We start from the raw sequence: 22,786 nt of genomic DNA on the forward strand, positions 1-22,786 counted from the left end.
ATGTTAGCAGCAGTTAGGACCCTGGTGAGACATGTCCAGCCAAACTGGAGACCCCCTGCCACATGCCATGGGGGGGGGGGAGGGCAGCGATGGCCCACTGCCTAAGCCAGGAGACTCCCACAAGCCCTGGGGAGGATGTGAGTGTCAGGATTCCAGGGAAGGGAGGAGAGACTTTCTAAGAGGAATGGGAAAGTGTGGATTCTGAACGTTAATCTGAGAAAGGTACTGGGTTTGACAGCTCTACAAGCAACCTCCTCTACTTTGTCCTTTGAAGTCCTGTGATTGATGGGTGCAGGGCTATGAATCAGGACAGGGGTACCTGTCGCAGCTTGGACTCAGACTCCTTGTATGATCTTCGCAGAGTTCTTCATCGCCTCATGCCTCAGTTTCCCCAGCAGAAAAACAAATGATTGGTCTTGATAAAGAGCTTTCAAAATATTTGCAGCCAAGGAAGCTTTCTGTTTCCCATAATGAGACGGAATGTGGGCACTGAGGTAATAAGGCAGGTAAGGAAGGAGCTGCTTTGATTGAAGCCTGGATGGGTGTGAGGGTGAGGATCTTGAGCCCAATCCTTCTGGTTCCCTTCGCTCAGTTCTGGAGGCAGCCCCTGAAGGCTGGAATCATCACTAAGGACCCTTCAAGCCCTGATGTCTCACAGTGCCAATGGCAGTAGGAGGGGTGGAAGAGCAGTTAGCAGCCCTGGCTGGAGATGGACAGCCTGGGTTCAAACCTCAACCTAACCTCTCTGAGCCTCAGTATCCCCATCTGTAAAATGGGGATACCAACTGTCTCCTATGTTGTTGTGAAGGCTCAGAGAGTTGGCATGGGACACGCTCAGAACAGGGTCTGGCAGATGGTAGGTGCATGGCAGCAGGATATCTGTGAGTAGCATGGAGCTTCTTCTACAAGGCCATACTCTGTTGCAACAATCCTATGGAGTGTTATTATCTCCTCTCGCAGACATAGAAGTTAAGGCATGGAGAAGGTAAGTAAGTTGCCCAGGATCACACAACTGAGAAGTGGCAAGCTGAAATTTAAAGCCAGGTCGTCCTAATAAGCAGTGGTTTTTATTAAGTATTAGGGAGAAGCTAGCCCTCAGAACTGGCTCAATATAGACACTCTCCTCAGCTTATAAGATGAAGCCCAAGGAAGCTCTGGGTATATGATCAGCAGTCAGCACAGAGACATCCCAGGGCCCCACTGCCAATAAGCACCAGGGAAGGGGACCAGGTCTAAAAGTCGGGGCTGGTCCTCATGCCAGTCCCTGTTCTGTTCATTCATTCATTCATCATATGTCTCTGTTCCAGAGACAGCCCCAGCCCTCTCAGCCAGCACCCTGGGGACCAGGAGGTTTTGAGGGGTAGCAGAGTCGAGAATCTGGTTGGGCCTACAGGCATGAGAGGAGAAGCATCTCCATGAGCCTGATTCTGGGTTTGGCCTCTTCTCATAGGCTCCTTTCTCCTCTCAAATCCTGGCAGAATGGAGAGAGCTGCAGATGTGGACTCTTGTCCCAGACCTTCGGGCCCTAGGGCAAGATCCTCCCTGTCTCTGAGCCTCAGAATCTCCATCTGTCAAAACCCATTGTGCATAAGGGTCCAATATTCACCTATCCACCCATTCACTGGGCAAATATTTCTTGAATACCTGCAATGTACCAGGCCCTATTCTAGACTCCGGGAACAAAAGGGTGAACACAAGAAACAAAACACCCCCTCTCATTTGCTTTTATTTATTAGGCAAAGTTAGAAGACAAATCACAGACCTGTTGAAACATTTTAGAAGATGTACAATATTATTCTAGATTGGAAGGTAAATTTCCCAGGTTCTCTGTCTTTTCCATCCCTCCTCCCAGCGCCATGCACAGTGCTGGGGATGCTGGGTGCTCTGTAAATGCTGAATGAATGAATGAACAGGACTTAGCTTGCTGCTCCCAAACTGGTAGAAGCAGTCTCTGAGTCCTCCCCTCCCCTGCCACAATGTTCTTAAGAGAGATGCCTCATGAGTATGAAATTGGGGCCTGACACAGGCTCCAGGGCTTAGTGAGAGGGGGGCCAACTATCTTTGCACCCCCCTATCACCTCCCCTTCCATCACCTCCCCATCCTGGGTAAATGCATTTCTGAAGTGCATCCAAAAAAATTGTCCCACAGGGGCTGGGGCCAGGGCTGAGCACTCCCCATCTCCCTAAACCCCTCTGGGGTGGCAAGAGAATCACTCATTGTTTAGAGGGGACCTGACGACCGTGGAAATGGCATTTCACCTACTGCTGGATACACATTCACTGACTCTCCCCATGCATACTGGAGAGGAGGGGAGAATGAGTGAGAGATGCAGAATGGGCCTGCGCAGACCTGGGGAAAGCCTGCACTGCCACCATTTCAGCCAATTCTCTGCCAAAGGTACTGAAGAAGGCAGTTGATCTTGATCCAAGCTGCAGATTCCCCACCCAAAGAGGCAAGAAGCTGTAGGGACACCAAGGGGTGGTGGCGATAGTAGGAAGATAGGAAGAAGTAGAGTCCATGCTCCTCCCCTGATAAATCACACCCCTGCCACAGTTATGACACCTGCGGGGTCCAGGAGCATGAAGGGAGGCATAGGCAAGTTTAGACCTGACACCCTGCCCTGCTGCTCACTGGGGTTGGGACCCCGAGTTTATTCAGTGCTGTGTGGCCACAACAGCACCAGAGAAGTAAGAGACCACTGTACCTGTCCCCATCCCTTTTTCTGCTCCCCAACACACAGGGAAGGGAAGGAGGGAGAGAGCATGACACATCTCTCCACAGGGCAGATAATGGAGTCAGGAGACAAGTCTGTAATGTGGAAGAAGAGACCCTGGAATTAGACCTATGTTTTTAAAATTTACCACTGGCGGCTAAGCTTTTTAATACCAAAAAGCTTTGAGATCGTCCAAATATTTGAGGACTGAGTTTTAGAGATATAAGAGAATAAAAGAGGGATCCCTGGGTGGCTCAGCGGTTAAGAGTCTCCCTTTGGCTCAGGACGTGATCCTGGAGTCCCGGAATTGAGTCCCACATCGGGCTCCTTACATGGAGCCTGCTTCTCTCTCTGCCTATGTCTCTGCCTCCCTCTCTCTCTCTCTCTCTCTCTCTCTGTGTGTGTGTCTCATGAATAAATAAGATCTTTTTAAAAAGAGAGAGAGAGAGAATAAAAGAGAGGGAGGAAAAAAAGCACATGTCATGTTTGCAACCCTCTGTTACAAGTTCAGTCTGATCATTAGGCCACTTACACACAAAGTAGGCTGCAGACTGTCATTCTTAATATACAAAGAGCTCTTGGAAATCAATAAGAAAAACAGGAACAACCCAAGGGGGGGTGGAAATGGGCAAAGATATCACAAGTCATTCAAAGAAGACAAACAAATGGGCCGGAAACCACACGAAGAGCTGTCTGGCCTCACTAAGAATTTTCAAAATGAAGATTAAAACAAGAAAGAAATACTACTTGCGACCTACGGGATATGGAAACTGTGTAAGACTGAAGTCAGCCAGACCTCCCTTTTGAGAAGAGAATTTGGGGAGTGTCTATTGAAGTTTAACATCTGTAGTGTGAGGATAGTAATGTCCTTTTAGAGATGGTGCCCTGATGCCCAGAGAGAGGCAAGCACCTGTTTGGAGGCACCCTGGTTACTGGAGAGGTGCCCTTGCCCCTCTATCTCTAGCCAGCTGGTCCTCCTCTGGCCTCATGTACAGTCTGGCCCCTGGCACCTGACTTGGGAGGGTAGGCAGACTCTACCTGCTGCTGCCCTGGGGCTGAGGACGGCTGGTGGCTGGCTCTTGCAGGTGACACCCTTTGCCCACTGTATATGAGGCTCCCTATCAGTCCTGCTCCTAGTGAGGTGCACGGGGTGGAGGTGGGAAGCCAAGGTTTGGGAACAGACAAACCTGCTCTCAAATTCCAGCTCCACCCTTACTCCCCGGGACAATTATTTAACCTGTTTGCTCATTTGTGAAATGGAGACGATCACCAACTCACTGGAAAGCTAGTTCCTCCCTATAGAGGGCCTCTCTGTGCCAGGCACTGTCCTAGACACTGAGGACACATCAGCAAACAAGAGGGTCCTTCTGCTCATAAGATCTGCATCCTGAAGACAGAGTATTTGAGGTAGTGACAGGGAGTGAGCGGAAGTTAAGAGAGCGATGGGGAGGAGGATCCGGGCCAAGGATGGCCTCACTAAGACATACAAGGGAAGCATTCTTTTTTTTTTTTTTTTAAATTTATGATAGTCACAGAGAGAGAGAGAGGCAGAGACATAGGCAGAGGGAGAAGCGGGCTCCATGCACTGGGACCCCGACGTGGGATTCGATCCCGGGTCTCCAGGATCGCGCCCTGGGCCAAAGGCAGGCGTCAAACCGCTGCGCCACCCAGGGATCCCAAGGGAAGCATTCTTGACACAGGGAAAGGTGAGTACGGAGGTCCAGAGGCTGGAAAGAGCCTGTTACGGAGGGGGGGCGGTGGTGGGGGGAGAGTGGTGGCAGGTGGGGTGGAAGGGTGAGCAGGCCAGCCCGGGGTGTGTGGGCTCGGAAGCAGCTGGCACGGTGCCGATCTCCCTAGAAGCAGGTGAGTGTTTGCCTCAGCTCCATCTGGTGCTGAGGGGCATGAGGCGGGGGCGCGGGCCCACGGACTGGGTGGAGGTCATTAGGTGGTCATTAGGTCATTCGGGTGGTCTGGATGAAGCTGGCAGCTGTGGAAGGAGGTGGGGAGGATAGGCGAGCTCTGCCTGGGGGGCTGCTAGGAGAATCACAAGGGAGGTGGCCCAGTCCTGGTGTGGTTGGTGTTTACAGATCCGTTACCCCGCCTCAGATCTAAGGAGACCTAATCTGAGAATCCCACAACCATGTTTACCCCACAGCCTCCTCCATAAATGCCCAAACCACTTCTGCTTCTCCTTGCCATCACTTCTCGTGGTGCTCACTGCCCTGCTGTCGCTCTTTACTTCCACAGGCCACCAGGACCAGGTACCTGTCCTGGGTTCCGTCAGCTTGTGAAGCAGCCTCGCTGTTCAGTCACACCCCCTGCATCTGCTGCACACCCGCTACTCTCAAGATGGGGTGAACCCCGAGGCCCTGACAGGGTGGCTTCTCTTTAAGTCTGAGTTGAGAATAGGTGGTGAGTCACAGTGACATCTGCCTAGGCCAGTCCCCCAGACCAACTGCCCAACAGTGGGAAATGGGGAGGAAGAGGCAGCACCGGGCAGGTGGGACCCCCAGTCACACATCTGGAGTTTGGATCCCAGCTTTGCCACCTTGCCCTGGGAAGGCCCTTGGACCCCCTCTGAGCCTCAGTGTCTCATCTGCAAAATCAAATGATGCTATCCAAGGGTTGCCTGGAGGATAATGGGAGGTAAGAACCCACAGAGCACCTGGGGGTGTGCCTGGTGTATATGCCAAGCACTCACCAAATGAGAGCCAAACAGTCTTATGCTCTGCCCTGCATTTAGCTAACCAATTCCTGGCACAGTGAAAAGGAGCTCTTTGGAGTCCCAGCCTGGGTTTAACCCAGATTCCCACAGAACCTGGGTTACTGACTTCCCCCACCTGGGTCCTACTTTCCTCTTTTGTCAAATGGGTACCAATTTCCTAAGGTTGCAATGCACACAGAGTACCTGGCACATAGTAGGTGCTCAATAGATGGTATGACACCAGTGGGGAGGAAGTGAGTGGAAGAAAGGGAAACAGGTACAGCACGTGGTGGGGGTAGCAAGAGCACAGGGAAAGAGGGACGTTGATGACCTTTGCTCTAACCCTCTCATGACCCCGAGGCACTGTCTCCACCAAACTGAAACCCAGGCATAGAACTCAAGAATCTGGGCTTGCACTGGCATGAAAATTTGACATCCACTGTCATTGGGCCTCAGTTTCCTTATCTGCAAAATGGGAATCATCCTTCTTGCCCAGTGAAAACCAGGACAAAGGCCTGCAACAGAGATGGGCATCATGGAGCCAGAGATGCTGGTCACTGGCAGGTCCTCGAAGGGACCAGGACTGCAAGTGAACAGAGCCCGGCTAATGCTGTCTGAGCCTCTGCAGCACGCAGGAACCCATGCCACCCTGGTCCTTGTGTTAGATCACTTAAAATGCACTACAGCTCAACAAAGCTGGGGTTACACATTCCCCATCTTCATAGAGGAGAAAACTGAGGCTCAGAGAGATGAAGTGGTTGACCCATGAACTCACAGTGAGGAGTCAGGTAGATACAAAGCAGAGTCCAAGTTCTAAACTGCTGGGGGTCACACCTTCCAGAAGGCCTGTTCGCCACTCCTTGCTGACTCTCCGAAAGCAGAGGAAAACCCTTGAAAGCCATGTATGTGTCTCTCAGGGCCCAAGGTCAGCCAAGGGGGTCCTGAACTGTTTGTGAGGACAGACAGGATGACTTACTCCAAGCAGAAGAGAGGACCTTCAGTGAAGTCAGCTTTGCACACAAATGTCCTGAGTGTTTGTATTCTTTTTTCCTTTGGTGGTAGTGGTGGTGGTATAAGGTGTTGATGCAAGGGAATAAGATGATCTACAAACTGTGGCCCTTTAGACAAAGCAGCCCTGGGAAGTGGCAGCCTTTTGCTGGGGCTGCTCAGCAAAAGGCTTAATAATTTTAAGATTATTAAAAAATAATATTTTTTAAAAAGTAAAAAAAATAAAGATCTTATTTTTAACTAACCTCTATGCCCAATGTAGGGCTCAAACTCACAATGGAAGATCAAGAGTCACACACTCTACCAACTGAGCCAACCAGGCGCCCCTCATGAGGACATTTAAATATATATATATTTTAAAAGATTTTATTTATTTATTCATAGACACAGAGAGAGAGGCAGAGACACAGGCAGAGAGGTTCGAGAAGCAGGCTCCATGCAGGGAGCCCGATGTGGGACTGGATCCCGGGTCTCCAGGATCACACCCCAGGCTGCAGGCGGCGCTAAACCACTGCGCCACCAGGGCTGCCCCCTAAAAAATATATATTTTATTTAAATTCAATTTGCCAACATTTTCTAAGATCAAAAAGCCCAGACCATTAGGCAGATGAAAACCTCCTCCCACAAAAAGCCCATATGGGATTTGACCACATGAACCATATCATAAGTAATGATTTCTATTCCCCAAAGGACATACAATGTTAGCAGATGGGTATAAGACTGAAGAAAGATATTTCCAATGTCCAAACCAACAAGGGGTCAGTCAATATGTAGGCAACGCAAGGAGGTCCTATAAATTGACAAGAAAAATTCAGGAAACACAATAATAGAGTGGAAAAAATAAAAATAAAACATAATTAAAAAATTGACAAAGTTAAAATAAGGTGAATGAAAATCAAATAAAAATAATGAAAATTGACAAAAATATATAATAAATAGCATTTTAAAACTAAGATAAAATAAAAATAACGTAGAAAAACAAAATGTAAGAGTAAAATTAAAAATGCATTTGTAACATAAATTTAAATGCATTAAAATTATTATCATTTTTTTAAGTATTGGAAGCTGATTTCCTTTATTTTTTAAAAAAATATTTTATTTATTTATTTGAGAGAGAGAGAGAGCAGGAGCCAGTGGGAGGCGGGGGGGGGGGTGGCGGTGGCTTAGTGGAGGAAACAGAGGGAGAGGGTGAGGGAGAGCCACATGTGGGGCTCTATCTCAGAACCCTGAGATCATGACCTAAGCTGAAGGCAGATGCTTAGCCAACTAAGCCACCCAGGCGCCCTGCATTAAAGTTATTTTTAATTACAATTAAACATTAAAACTACTAATAAGGAAAACTCCAAAAATAAAATTTAAATGTTTAAATAAAAGAAAAAGTTTAAATAAGTGAAATAAATTTAAGAATAATTCGTAACAACTTTAAAAAGAAAACTAAAATACAAAATAAGAGCAGGATTTTGCATGACTGGTGCTGATAATGTGCTATGAATTAAGGAGTCTGATTGACTCAAATGCCTGCCAGAAGGGGAGCAGGGGGGAGGAGGAAGAAAAAGCATGTCCAAAAGACAGCATCTGACGGGGTTTTTCCAGCCTGCTGTGGGCAGAGGGTAGGACGTCAGGCCCCACGACGGCCTCATCCACAAATAGCCATCACATCATTTATACATTTATAATGTGCCAGCACCACGCACACATACCACACACAACTTCCATCCTCACTGCTGTTCTCTGAGGTCTGATTTCACAGAAGAGTGAACAGAGGCTCAGAGAGAATGGTCTCTGTGCCGCAGTCACACAGCATTTAGGACCACTCTAATCTCTGAATCTGGGCTCCTCAAAGTGACCTTCTTTTAGCAAGTTAGGTCTCCTGAGGACTTCCAAACAGGCAGGGACATGTCTGACATCAGGCTAGAATGTTCTGGACACTGGAAAGAGCCAACCTCCCATGGTGCATCATGGTTATTGCCATTAAGTGAACACTTACTATCTCTCAGGTGGGTTACAAACATAATCTCAATGCTCAAGACAACCACCTGACATAGATGCTCCTATCGTCTCCATTGTACTGACGGATGACGTGGAGGTTCGGGAGTGGAATATTTTCACCCAAGCACGGCGGTCGCAGAGACAGGAGCTGGACCCATAGATGTCACAGCCCCAATCGTACTCTCCCCACCTGGAACTCTTGAGAGCTCCCCCTATTTGCTAGAAATGTCCTATTTTGCAAGTTGGCCAACAGAGGCACAGAAGGGAGCGGTGACCCGCCCAAGGTCACTCAGCTAGTGAGTGGCAGGGCCCATGGCCTTCGTGACAGCCCATTGGCCTCCCACTGTTCATCTGGGACTTGCTAGAGACAGCTGTGCCCACTTGCCAACCCCAGAGCAGGCTCCGGAAGGGCAGTGGTGACATTCTTTCTCTGCACGTCCCCACCCCTGAGGATGTGGGTACTGCTGTTGGGCTTCAGGGAAAGTGGAGGCTTCTGGCGAAAGGGAGTGGTTTTCCCCATGTGCTCTGGGTCCCCCCGGGCTTGGGAATGCCTTTCTTTTGAGCTGGTGAAACAGAACCCCCACCACAAGGGCACACTGGAGCCCCCACCATGGACCGCAGAGCAGGGGCCCTATGAATCATGTGGCATTACTCCAAGAAATCATCCCTGGGCAGGCGGCGGTGGCCCAGCCCAAGGCAGCCATGCCCAAGAGGAGTGCCTCCCCTCTTTGAGATGGGAACCAGACCATTCCCTGTGGGACCTGGAGGGATCCCCGAGGTTGGGGCTGAGGGCATGTGTCTGACAGTGCTGCCTGTTGCACAGGCCAAGAAAGGAGGCTCTGGCCCAAGGAGACCTGGAGGCATATCCCAACTTCTCCCCGTCCTGGCTGTGTGCCCTTGGCAAGTCAATTGCCCTCTCTGAGCTTGCAGGGACTCCTCTGTAGAATAATAGGATCAAACTACCTCATAGGCTATTCTGTAGCTGATTGGAAGAAGGCCTGGCAAGGTGGTTATGCACCCAAGCTTTGGAATTAATTGTCTAGGTTTAAATCCTGGTTTTGTCAGACTTACTCTGCCAAGCTATTAGACTGAGACATATGAAATTGCTAATATTGGGCTGTTTTTGACTTATAAAAATGGCAATTTAATATATTTCAACTAATGCCCTTTTCTCTTAAATCAGTTTCTTCCTCTATAAAATATGGATAATAGTTCTCACGGCAACCTATGAGGATTAAATAAGGCTGAGAGGCAACTGAGCTCAGGAGAGCTGAGGCTCTGGGACCAGGCAGGATTTCAACCTTGGCTGTGTGACCTTGGGTAAATTACTTAACCTCTCTGTGCCTCAGTCTTCTCATCTGTAGAGCAGGGGTAATAATAGGATCCACCTCATAGGTTTTTAAAGAAAATTTAGGGATGCCTAGGTGGCTTATTGGTTGAGTGTCTGCCTTCGGCTCAGGGCATGATTCTGGGGTCTTGGGATGGAGTCCCACATTGGGATCCCCATGGAGAGCCTGCTTCTCCCTCTGCCTGTGTCTCTCTCTCTCTCTGTGTGTCTCTCATGAATAAATAAATAAAATATTTTTAAAAAAGAATTTAACTAGTTCACATGTACTAGCACTTAGAGCAGTGCTTGATATTGTTAAATAAAATAAAATAATACAGATAACAGCATCTGGCATAGAATAAACGTTCAACCGTAAAACCAAATCAAAAGCAGACTTTAAGAAACCTTTGATGCCAGTGAAAGTTAAGTACTTTTAAAGAAAAAAAAAAGTTTTTTAGGAACATACATGTGTGTGGAAATACGGGTGAGGAGCATGCTCCTGGGTACCCACCACGCCTGGGGTTGTTCTGTGTCCGGACAGTGTCCACAGCCCACAGTTCTAAGGGAAGGACTGGCCTCAAGGCTGTGATGGCTCTGAGTCTGGCCCTGGCCTCAGTCAGCTGCCTCTTGTGGAAGCACAGAGCCAGGCCACAGACCCTGGGTGGCACACAGGTAACTCCAGGCCCATCTGAGGCTCCCAACCCGTGCTGGCTTCTCGTTATTAAGAAACCTCTGCCAGGGGATCCCTGGGTGGCGCAGCGGTTTGGCGCCTGCCTTTGGCCCAGGGCGCGATCCTGGAGACCCGGGATCGAATCCCACATCGGGCTCCCGGTGCATGGAGCCTGCTTCTCCCTCTGCCTGTGTCTCTGCCTCTCTCTCTCTCTCTCTCTGTGACTATCATAAGTAAATAAAAATTAAAAAAAAAAAAAAAAAGAAAGAAATTCTAAAAAAAAAAAAAAAAAAGAAACCTCTGCCAAAAGCCTTCAAGCTACGGAAGCCCTCTTGATTCCATCTATCATCTGACATTATCCCAGCACAGCCAAGTCATACAGGGAAACTGAGGCTCTCAGGAGCCCTACACCAGGACTTCCAGGCTCTGGAGTCGGCCACCTTCCTCCACTTCTCCAAAGTTGCCCTCCCCTCCTCCCCAATCTCTGCTGCACCCTCGCTTCCACCCCCAGCCAGGTGATGGTGGGTGAAGTGCTGCCCTGCTTGAGCCTCCATCTGCACAAATATTGATCTCAGAGGTCTCAATTGGCTTTTTCAGGACTAGCATTCCATTATTCTATAAAAAAGGCAAGTGGAACCCTTCCACAAACTGTTAAGTCCTGTGTGAACCAGAGGGCGGTTAATGGCATTAACCATTAATGGGTTTTCCAGAGAAGTCTAGTAGGCAGGATTTGCTCCTGTAGGTCTGGAATCTGGAAGACCCAAGCCACACATCCATCTCCTGCGTGACCTTGGACAAACCAGGTCCCCTCTCTGAACCTGCTGTCCTCTTCTGTAAGGGCAGACGGAGCAACCACATCTGCCCAGCAGGATCACTGCAAAAGGCCCACACGATGCCTGGCACACACCGGCTGCTCAGGGGTGTCCGATGCAGGAGGATGTTTAGGGCCCTGCCCCATCGTTCTACCTTCTGGGGCTAAAAGTCATGTGTCTTGGGAAGGACGTGGCCACCAGATGCCATCAGAAATAGCCATACGACTTGCAAAATGTGTCAGGGGCAGTTCCTGCTCAGAGACAGTTTGGTGTAGCATTTGAAGCTCTGCAGCCAGACTCCCAGAGTTCACATGCCCCGGGGCCCTCTGGGCCTTAGTCTCCCCATCTGTGATATAGGGACCCTCCTAGAACCCGTCTCTGAGAGATTTATAAGGACTGTATGGAGGCTGATCCAGCCTCCATACTTCCTTGACAGTGGTAAAAATTACAGTTTTATATCAGTTCACACACAGTATGCAGAACACACACACTAGAACAAACACACACATTCACACATACCCCACATCCACGTGCACACAGACGAGCCTACACACTCACTCATATATTCACATATATGTGTAAACGGACACGCATTTCTCACAATGACATTTAATCTTAATACTTGCAATACATTCTGATATTTTCTAAAAAAGGAGGCTAGCTAACTAACTCTAGCCTATGGGCCATATCTGGCCCTCAGCCTATTTTTGTATGGCCTGGGAACTAAGAGTATGGGACAGGTCATATGTGGCCTGCAAAGCCTGAATTATTTACTACCTGGCCCTCTACAAAAAAAGTTTGCTGACCCCACCTTGTTTTATTCTATTCTATACTGTTGTGTCTTGTCCATTGCCCTGTACTCCACTTCATTCAAAATTGCTGGCTGTACTTAACTAAATTTATCTCCCTGATATGCAAACCTCAGTTTGAAAACTTTGCATTAATGCAAGAATCAGGTTTTTTTTTTTACTAGATGGAAAAATGGATGAATAAACAGTGAACTCAGATGGACATAAAGACACAGGAGAACAAAATGGATAAGGTCACCTTGACCAAGCAATGTGCCCTCACGGAGTATCAGACAGCTCAGCTGAGACCAGGAACACTGCTGAGCTGCCTGCCACCCAAGGCTGTGTTGAGGAGCAGTGGGGTCCTGTGTCAATCTTTCTGATGGATCTGTAATAACTGACATCTCAAGGAGACACTGAGCTCTCTGACTGTACGGGACAGTGGAGCGCACGCATCTCTACTGTCCTTGTCAGCTCCCAGTGCAGAGGCTGGCCTAGAGGAGGGGCTGAATAAATATTTCTTTGTGATGATGGTACATGCAAGTGGCATCCAAAGCCCTCCATGATTGGACTCAGGCCCTGTCTGCAATCGGGCCTCCACTTCCTCTGGCCATACAGCCTCTTTGCCTTTTCCACTTGACCAGACTCTCTCTTCATCCTGCTGGAGTCCCCAACCCCGACGCTGCCTGAAAAAATCCCTGTGGTAAGGCTCCTCTCAGATGCCTTCACCTTGCAGCCCCTGGCAAGTCATCAGCAGGACCAATTTGTATTTCTGTGCATGGGCTTTGGAGCCTCCGAAACTCTAGGTCCATGACCCTGATGTTGGGAGTTCCTGGGCAGCTCACTGCCCTTCTCCAAGCCTCAGTTCCCCTGTCTGGGAAATGGGTGTAACACTAGGCAGCACCATAGTGAGGATTCCCTGTGTGCAGAGCTCCTGGCACATGGCCAGCCCTCACGACGTGGCCTCAAGGCTCTCCTTTGGTGACTGGATGGGGGCTGGGTGTATTCCATCCCTGGACAGGGAGGTGGATCCCCTCTCAAGGGAAGGGGCATGTGAGGTGAAAGCAGCATCCCCTGTGAGCCCAAGTTTGGCTCCAGAACCGGCTGCAGGAGAGGGCACGTGAGCAAACTAGTTTATTGAGTACCTACTATGTGCCAAGCATACTGCCTTCCTTTTCTCAACCAGCCATATTTTATGAAGAAAAGCCATCTTTTACAAAGAGGCAAGGATGACTTGCCTAACGGAGCCTTCTACTGACTCACACCTGAGCCCTCCAGGTGTGGTTAACACCCCTGGCCCTATCTGAGCTGCCCCGGGGGGCATCTTTACCTGGTGTCACCTGGATGCCGCCACTGAGAGGGATGCACCTTGTCCTGTGCCCGCCCAGCCCTGGCTCAGCCCTGGAACAAGAACCCCTGGGTCATTCCCCATCTCTGTCACTGCCTCAGGCACCTGCTTGCTGGGTCTCAGCTTCTCTGCCAGGTACAGGGGACAGAGCTGCTGGCCTCCAGGGTTCACATGGAGCTTTGCAATTCACAGAGAATGATCACACTCACCGCCACCAAGGGAGGCGCTGCCACAGTTGTTTCACAGATGAAGAAAGACAGACTCACAGAAGGGACAAGGGAAGAGGTGAGCTTCAACCCACATGAAACCTTCTTTCCCACCCCCAGTCCAGACAGCACACCACCCTGCTGTAAAATGGGAGGGAGAGGTGGTACAGTCTTTATAAAACACCTACTGTATGCTTCTAGACACCTTCCCTCTGGGGCTATAGTGAATCCTCCCAACTGCCAAAGGGCTAGGTACTGTTCCCATTTCCCAGATGTGGAACCACAGACTGGAGAATGCATGAGGGATGTCCAAGGCTACACACCTAAGGCAGGAGAGGGCTCAGGAATTGCACCCAGGGCTATCTGAATTCCAGAGCCAGATGCCCTGAATTCCCTCTGCCCCTGGATGCCTCAGGTCTAAAAGGATTTGAAATCACCATGTGAAGGTAGGGGACTCATGCCTCCACTCAAGCCCCCTCCCCAGCAGGCCTTGAACATCAGGAAAGTCTATCACAAGCGGTCTTCTCCTCATTGCCCAAATGAAGCTCCATATCAGGGTTGAGGGGTGCAGACCAGAGCTCCCTCACACTTCCTGACAGTCCCATTGCTAGGACACCCCAGCATGTTTCAAGAGAAATGTTTCCATCTGTTTTTGATTCATTTACACTTAATTAATCAACATGCTGTTTTGTAAGAGACACTTGAGATCCAAGAACCTTTCTCAAGTTGTTCTTTCATTCTTTCTTGTCTCAGAAACAGAAGAATTGGGGGGAAAAAAAGAAACAGAAAAATTGGGTTTCATCAAAAAACAGTGACGCCAGAGCTTGAGGAAGCATGGGTCTGCGGGTGCCAGGCCCTGAGGGCAGCAGCTCAGGCTGGGCAGCTGCTGGGCCTTGCAGAACAGGCCGAAAACTGAGGCTCAGGACTCAGGCGCGCAGGGGAGGCGGGGGAAGTCAGGGACAGGGCATCCATCCCCCCTGGCAGCTGCTCAAGGGCAGGCCCCAGGTCTGGACACCTCAGCATCTCCAAGATCCCCAGCACAGGGCCTGGCGCAGAGGCTGCCCTGAAGCAACTGCTGAATGAACAAGTGAAGGGATGGATGCATGGAACACAGCCAGGGCCTAGGTGCCTTCAGGACATTCTCCTCCTAGAGTTAGAGCAAAATGTCAAAGCTGGTAAGACCCTCAGGGATATCCTGTAGAGTTTTCTAAGCAGTTGTCTTAAGAAAAATGGCCTCTGCTGCATAATTAGTTTGGGAAAGGTCCTGCTATCTAGCCCTACCGCTTCACCATTAATGCTCTGATAAGCCCTGCAGTCAAGAATTATGCTAAATCCAGCATTTCCCAAACCAGGACTCCTGTGACCAATTGGCAGAATATGCTACAGGAAGGGTTTTCCTACCCCTCCACCACCTCAGTGCCAACAGGGAAACTGAGGCTGTTGGCAGGAGCAAGGGAGTCCACGCACTCGAAGTCACACAGTACAAAGGAGTCTGGGGTGGGACTGAAATGCAAGGCTTTCTCCAATGCACCTGACTGATAAGTGGAGCTACAAGCCTCTCTCTGGAGATGCTGGATGGGGCATGTTTGTGTCCCATACACAAGACACCAACTATAGCAGGGAGGGGTCTTGAGAGCCTCCTTGCTAAACTTGGGCAGAATCAGGAGCAGCCATGCCCAAGCTCCTCACGGAGCAACTGGGGATGTGGAAGTTTTCTTTATCTTTAATCTGTGTGTGTGTGTGTGTGTGTGTGTGTGTGTGTGTATCTTTTTAAAACTGTGAAGCATCTTAAAGATCTCCCCAACTGGATCCTCTTCAGATGGGGAAGCGGAGGCTCTGAGAAGGGAAGACCAACACAGTTCAGGAGCCATCAGGACCGGAGTGGGATTCCAGCCTGCGTTGCTACTTACCCGCTGTGCAACCTTGTTCAAATCAGTTTCCCTCTCTGTATCCTCATCCAGATCATAAGCATCTCCCCAGTCCCCAACCCCACTAGGCTGCTGTGAGTAGCCAGGGACATCATGGCCAGGAAATGATGACTGGTACCTACAAATGCCCACTAGGAACCTGTATACGCGGCTACTTACTTAGTATACACACCAGTGTACCTTGTGAGTTGGATACTTCAGATTATTATTCCTTTCTTAATAAAGGAGTCAATGAGAAAGTTTTTATTTTTATTTCTTTGGTACATTTTAAAACTGAGAAAAATATTAGAGATTTTCTAAAAGACCTTCAGATGTAAACCCAGGCTCAGAGAGGCAAAGTGACCTCCTCGAAGCCACTCAGCTAGTAACTGGGGGAAGCTGAGATCTGAACTCAGGCAGGCCAATTCCAGAGCCCGTGGACTCAACCACTACACAAGGGCCATTCGCGGAGGAGCATCCCTGTGAAGTTGTAAACTTCCCCTAGCTCACCTGAAGCCCACTGCTTCTTGGGCCCCTGGGTCCCTCCATCTAGACACACCAGGGATTGGAGCCCTTTGGGCCAGTCTCCCAGCCCCAGCCCATTTCACCCCCCCCATTCTCCTGTAGTCTCTCTCTGCTTCCTGCTTTACTCCAGGAGTGACGGTGTCCCCGCAGGGCTTTTCGCTCAAATGGACTAGAAGCCCCTAGAGGTCAGACTCATTCCCTTGTAGCCTTGTTCAGACCTAACACCACAATTGGAAAGAAAGAATACACTGGGTCTTCCACTCATCTGCTGGACAACTTAGCAAAGTTACTTAACCCGTGTGAGCCTTGGCACCCGGCTTTATAAAATGGAATGAGTGGTGGGGATTTCCCTTAATAAGGGAAAACTTTGGCACGGTGGCTGGTATTCCAAGGCTGGTTCTCAGACTGGTACCAGCTCGGGAGACTTGCTCGCCTGCTTGCCCTCCGTAGCCCCATGGACTCTGCCAACCCCGACTCTGCAGCAACAGCCTCAACCCCACCTCCTGGGGACCTTCCCTCACAGTGAGCGGCTGTGACATAGGACCCTGAGGGTACAAGGGGCCCCTCTGTGCCCCACGTATATTCATTGTCTGAACCTTGGTTCACCTTCCCAGTGTTCCCAGGTGGTCAAGATGGAAAAACTGGGGAGCTCTGGGGTTTCTTCCAGGTCATCTCAGAATAAATGGACTTGAATTCAGGTCTCAGGGCTCCCTGAGTTCCCAAAGCTCATGTCCTTGCCCGAGGGGGTAGGGGGCCACTAAGGAATACTGCCTTCCCGGAAGGTGACAGGGTGAGTCAGGGTCAATGATGAGGCTGAGATGGGGCATCTGCACTCCCAGCCCAGGGCTGTACTTGGCATGGCTTCTAAGTCACTAGTTCTGTCCCCGAGTCCTAGTGTCCTCCAGCCTGGCACCTGGGGCTTCCTGTCTGCACAGAGCCACCCTCCTTCTTCTCGGCAATGTTGCTACGATAGGGAGCGAATCGGTGAGAGAGCCCAGCAGCCCCTTCCTTCCTTGGGGAGCCTCCTTGGCCAGCTTGCTCCACAGGTGCCCCGGGGCCTCGGTCTCCCCGTCTGTAAAGTGGGTCTGACGGGTACCCGGAGGAGTCGGCGGCGGCGGCCGGGGGCGCGGGGCGCCAGGCAGCTGTCCCAAGGGCAGCCCTGCCCCCGCTGTGCGCGCCCTGCCCCCCGGCCCGCTGCCCGTGTACCTTGCTTCTTCCTTCGGTTCAGGGGAAGCGTGTCCACCGCGTGCGCGACGAGCAGCAGCAGGCAGAGTGGCGCCCGCATCTGGGCAGCCTGGTCGGGGCGGGCGCTCGGGGCTCCCCCGGAGGCCCGATGGCTGCTCCGGGCGCCGCGGGCGCATCCGCGGGCGCCTGCTGGTCCCGCCGCCAGGGACGCGCCGTCCGCCCGGACCGGCCGCCAGGTCGAGTGAGGGCGTCGGCGGACGCGGACACTGCCCCGGCGGGGAGGAGCCGGCGCGCGGGGCGGCGCGTTCTGCGGCTCCCGCGGCGCGCGGTGGGGGCGGGGGTCGCCCGGCGGGGGTCGCGAGGTCGCTGGGCGCGGCGGGCCGCGGTCTGGCGTCGGGCCGCCCCCTGCACCGCCCGCCGCGCCGCCCCGCCGCCCCGCCGCCCCCGCCGGGCGCAGGTACAGACGCGCGGCCCCCGGGGCCCCCATCCCGGTGCTGGCACGTCCCGCCCCCCCTCGGGGCCACTCCTGCGCTCCCCGGGGCTCCTGCCTGCTCTGCGGCCTGACCGCCTGGTGCGCCCTCTCTGCTCTGCCTCCTCTAGCAAGACGCTCGCGCGCCCCTTCTGGCCACTGACCCTGCAGGTCTCCTGCGCGGCCCGCGGGGAGCCCCTAATCTGACTCCGAGTGACCGGCACCTCATAAATTCACTTGTGAAGGCGCTGGGGACCTGGACTGTGTTTCCTCCAGCCTCATCTACTGGACCGGGAGCAGCTGGGGCCGTTTTAACCCTTTGGGAACCAGATCCCTCTGACACACTCCTTCCTCCCTGTCGCGAACCCACCGCAAACAGGACCAGTCATAATCCCTGTAGCTACCACTTTTGAGGCCTGTGCTTGGGGTTGTGCTAAGCACTTTACACAGAATGTCATCTTCAAGGGAGGAAAGAAGCTCAGAGAGGCCGTGACGTGCCCACCGCCACACACAGCAGGCCAGCGCCGCCCTCAGCCACTGCTCCAGACACAGAGGAGCTTACCTTGGACAGCCTCTGGCTGAGCACTTGGCCTTTCTTTATCCTGTGTGTGTGGCTTGTCTCCTTCAGTGCCTTCTTTCCATCCTCTGAGTCCCCCATACAATGAGGGCATTTGAAGGCATGTGGAGGGGAAGGAGACACACAGGGAGGCAGCTCTGACTGGGCCATTCTTCTGTGGGGCTCCATGAACACCAGCAGACAACATCCCGCCGTCTTGATCAGATGTTGGAGCGGGTCCACCCAAATGGCTCCATTTTACAGATGGGGTCACTGAGGCTTCGGGATTATGAGTGCTTAGCTTAGCCAGTCCAGCAAGTCCAGGGCAGAGGTGGGATGGGAGTCCAGGAGCTCCAGCATGGATCTCTCTCTCTCTGGGCCTATACAGGCCTTTTGTTCTGATTCTTTGATCTTAATCTTCCCCATCACTCCACCACTCACGCCTTTGATCCCAGAGATCTCAACTCCTTGCAGTATTTGACAGACTCCTCCAGGCCTCCCACACCTCTGAGCCTTTCACGTGTGGCCTCTCTGTGAATGTCAGCCTGCATCCCATCCCCTTTCTTTGCTGACTCATTCAGGACCCCACCCTGGATATGCCCCTCATCCAGGAAGCCTTTCTGGATTCTCAGGCCAGGTTCAGTGCCTCCTCTGGGCTCCCACAATCTCTTTATCACAGCTTGGATCACACTAAGTGGTAACTATTGATGTTTCTGTCCCTCTCTCTAAATTGTCAATTCTTTGAGGCTAGAGGTGAGGTCTTACCTGAGTCCCTAGAGCACTGGCGCCCGCTGGACAGAGATCAGGAGCTCACCCCAGAATATTAAACCTTAAGAAGGTGGGAAGTGAAGTCAGTCCCTATCCAACCACCCCCAGGGCTGAAGTGTTCAGAATCTGGAGCCGGACAGCCCCCGGGGTGAGCAGGGGCTGGGAAACAATGTGCAGTGGGGACCGCGCAGAGCCCTTGGCTACTGGACCGCCACACAGCTCTGCGGGCTGTAGCCTCTCGCCCCTTCTCTTCTCACTCCCTCTGCTCTGGCTACTCAGCCTTCTCCTGTTTCTCAGACTCTGCCTCGTGCCCTCTGTAGGGCTTTTTGCTGTTCCCACCTTCTGGAAAATCCTTCCTGAGATATCTTCAGGGTCTGTCTCTGCTCAAGGTTACCTCCTCCGAGAGACCTCCTGACCACTCCAGATAAAACAGAACACCAATTTCCTTTATCCCCTTATCTTGCTTCGTTCTCCATCCTACCAAGTACACACAGTTCTGCTCATATTTGTAATTTGCTTGTTTATAAGTTCTATGAGGGCAGGATCTTCTATTTTTACTCATGTGCCTAACACATAAAATGCTTAATAAACACCTGTAGCATGAATGAGTGCTCACTCATCTGCTAGTTCACTGTAGGGCCTCGAGCACCTCCTGCTAGCAGGGCCTCAGTTTCCCCATCTGTTCCCTGGAACAGATGGGAGTCTGTGTTTTCTTAGAGTCTTACAATCCTTTCAGAATCTGCTATTTCTAGGATTCTGGGAGCCAGAACTCGGGCCTCTCCCCGGCTCTGAGATGCACAGAGGGTCTTGGGGTTTCTGCAGCTATAGGGAGCTGTCTGGGAATCCTAGACTGCCATCTGGTCACCCTCCCCCAACACAAGCACCCAGGATGGATATTGAGACCAGTGGTGCTGATGGCATCCCAGGAGGTGTGCACATCAGGGGCATCCGTTAAGGAACCACAGGACACTGTCACAACAGATAAGACTGGTATCATGGTTACAACGCATTATAGTCATATTGGATGTTCCAAGTCAGCAAATCCTTCTCCTCCATGAACTCTCAGGTTGTGCTCTGCTTTCTCAGTACACTGAGAAGGATCAAAGCTCACTGTAGAAGGGCCAAGGCCTGGAAGATCACCTATGGCAGGTACCAATGTCCTGGCCAGAATTCAGTCACATAGCCACACCTACCTGCAAGGGTGGCTGGGGAATATAGTGTAGCCATGTGCTCCGGAGGAAAACCAAAAGAGTTGGTGAACATCGGGCCATTCTATTGCACAGGACCACTCACTCTCATTCTTGCCATAATGATGTAGTAGTTATTGCCTGTGTTGGCTCTGACCTCTACAAGCTCTTTTTCCTAAGCAGCCAGAGGACCTGGATTTTCTTCCAGGTGAAGTCCACAATTTTCCTTGGGCCTGCAGGAGCTGCAGGATAGCCCCTGCTAGAGTGACCAGTTGTCCCAGTTTGTCAGGGATTGAAGAGTTTCCTGGGATGCAATTTTATCTCATGGACAGCTTTGTTTAACTACAACCACATCAAGATACTTAACTAGATCTGCACAAAACTCCCTTGTGATCCCTTTATGACTCCACCCTCTCCCTTCCCTACCCTTAACCCCTAACAACCACTAATATGTTTCCCATTTCCACACTTATGTTGTTACACAGATAATATATAATAGAATCATGTAGGTGTGTCCTTTTGAGATTGGCTTTTTTATTTGGCATAATTTCTTGAGATTTGTCCAAGTTGTTGCATGATTAACAGTTGTATTTTATGGGCACCTGGGTAGTTCAGTCAGTTAAGCGTCTGCCTTCGGCTCAGGTCATGATCTCAGGGTCTTGGCATCGAGCCCTGCATCATGCTTCCTGTTCAATGCAGAGCTTGCTTCTCCCTCTGCCTGCCACTCCCCCTGCTTGTGTTTCTCTCTCTCCCTCTCTCTCTCTATTAAATAAATAAATAAATAAATAAATAAATAAATAAATAAATAAATAAAATCTTTTAAAAATGAACAGTTGCGTTTTCCTGCTGAGTAGTATTCCATGGTACGAATGTACTAGAGTTTCTTTAGCCATTCATTCATTGAAAGACAGTTAGATAATTTCCAGTTTGGGGTTATTAAGTACAAAGCTACTATGGATATTTGCGTACGAGTTTTTGTATATCCTTCTTAGCAAAATGTCTGTGCATGTCTTTTGCACATTTTTGATTGGAATTTTTTAGTTTTACTGTTGCATTTTAAGAGTTCCTTATTCCACACAGAATTCCTTTGTTGGATATGTAATTTGCTAGTATTTTCTCCTAGTCTGTAATTTGTCCCTTTGTTCTCTTTCCAGTGTCTTTCACAGAACAAAGGTACTTAATTTTGATAGGGTTCATTTTGACAATTTTTCCTTTTATGGATCATGCTTTTGGTGTCAAGTCTAAGAATTTTTGCCTAGTCTCAAGTCTCAAAGGTTTTCTTATATTTTTTTTCTAGAAGTTATATCATTTTATGTTTAAGTTCATGACCCATTTTGGATTAATTTCTGCATAAAGAATGAGGTTTACATCAAGGTTCAATTTTTTTGCCTGTGGATGTTCAAACACTCCAGTATTATTTGTTGAAAAGGCTATCCTACCTTCGCTGAATTGCTTTTGCTCCTTTGTCGAAAATTAATTGGGCATATTTGTGTGAATCTGTTTCTGGGTTATCTATTCTGTTCTGCAGACCATGCATCCTTTTGTCTGCCAGTACCTCACTGTCCTGATTACTGAAATTTTGAAATTGGGTAGTCTGATCTCATCCACCTTATTCTTTCTCAAAATTGTTTTAGCTCTTCTAGTTCTTTTGCCATTTAATATAAATTTTATAATAATTTTGTATATACCTACAAAAATCTTGCTAGGAATTTGACCAGAATTGCATTAAACATGTATATAAATTTGGGAAGAATTAACATTTTGACTATATTGAGTCTTCCAATTCATGAACATGATATATGTCTCCATTTATTTAGGTCCTCTTTGATTTTTTAAAGGATCAGCGTTTTGCCATTTTCAAGTCCTAAGAGTTTTATTTGACTTACACCTAAGAATTTTTCTTTCCTTTTTAAAAAGTACTATAAATTGTATTTCAATTTTGTTGCCCTACATGTTGTTCATCCCTAGTATATAGAAATACAACTGATTTAAATTTTTTTTATTTAAATTCAATTTGCCAACATATAGTATAACACTCAGTGCTCATCTCATCAAGTGCCCTCCTTAGTTCCCGTCACCCAGAATACAACTGATTTTTATGTATTGATCTTATATCCTGCCACCTTACTGAACTCACTTATTAGTTTTAGGAGTATTTTTGTAGATTTCTAGGGCTTTTCAACAAAGATAATGTGTCATCTGCAAATAGGGACAGTATGCTTGCTTGCTTTTCTTTCTTTCTGATTTATATTCCTTTTATTTCCTTTTCTTTCTTTATTACATTGGCTAAACTTCTAGCACTGTACTGAATAAGAGTGATAGGAGCAGACATCCTTGCCTTGTTCTCAATCTTAGTGGAAAAGTATTCAGTCTTTGATGTTGGCTGTAGATTTTTTTGTGGATGCTCTTTACAAGTTGAGGAAGCTCCTCTCTATTGCTATTTTTCTGAGAGTTTTCAATCAGGAATGGGTGTTGAATTTTGTAAAACAAAACAAAGCAATGTTTGCATCTGTTAGTAATATAATCGTGTGATTTTTCTTCTTTAGCCTGTTGATGTAGTGCATTGATTGATTTTTGAATGTTGAACTAGTCTTCCTTCCGGGAGTAAACCCTATTTGGCCAT

The 22,786-nt window shown here is 49.5% G+C and overlaps 1 protein-coding gene across 1 annotated transcript in view; it reads right to left on the reverse strand.

Moving 5' to 3' along the window:
• RSPO4 (R-spondin 4) overlaps positions 1–17,283 on the reverse strand; it is a 35,410-nt gene extending 18,127 nt beyond the window's left edge. Inside the window, exon 1 of the mRNA XM_041732382.1 lies at positions 17,205–17,283. Within this exon, the coding sequence (XP_041588316.1) occupies positions 17,205–17,283 (79 nt within the window). The remainder of the gene's footprint in view (positions 1–17,204) is intronic.
• Between the last annotated feature and the right edge of the window lie 5,503 nt (positions 17,284–22,786).

Source organism: Vulpes lagopus, chromosome 18 (genome assembly GCF_018345385.1).
Source record: "Vulpes lagopus strain Blue_001 chromosome 18, ASM1834538v1, whole genome shotgun sequence".
In the NCBI taxonomy this organism is placed as follows: Eukaryota; Metazoa; Chordata; class Mammalia; order Carnivora; family Canidae; genus Vulpes; species Vulpes lagopus.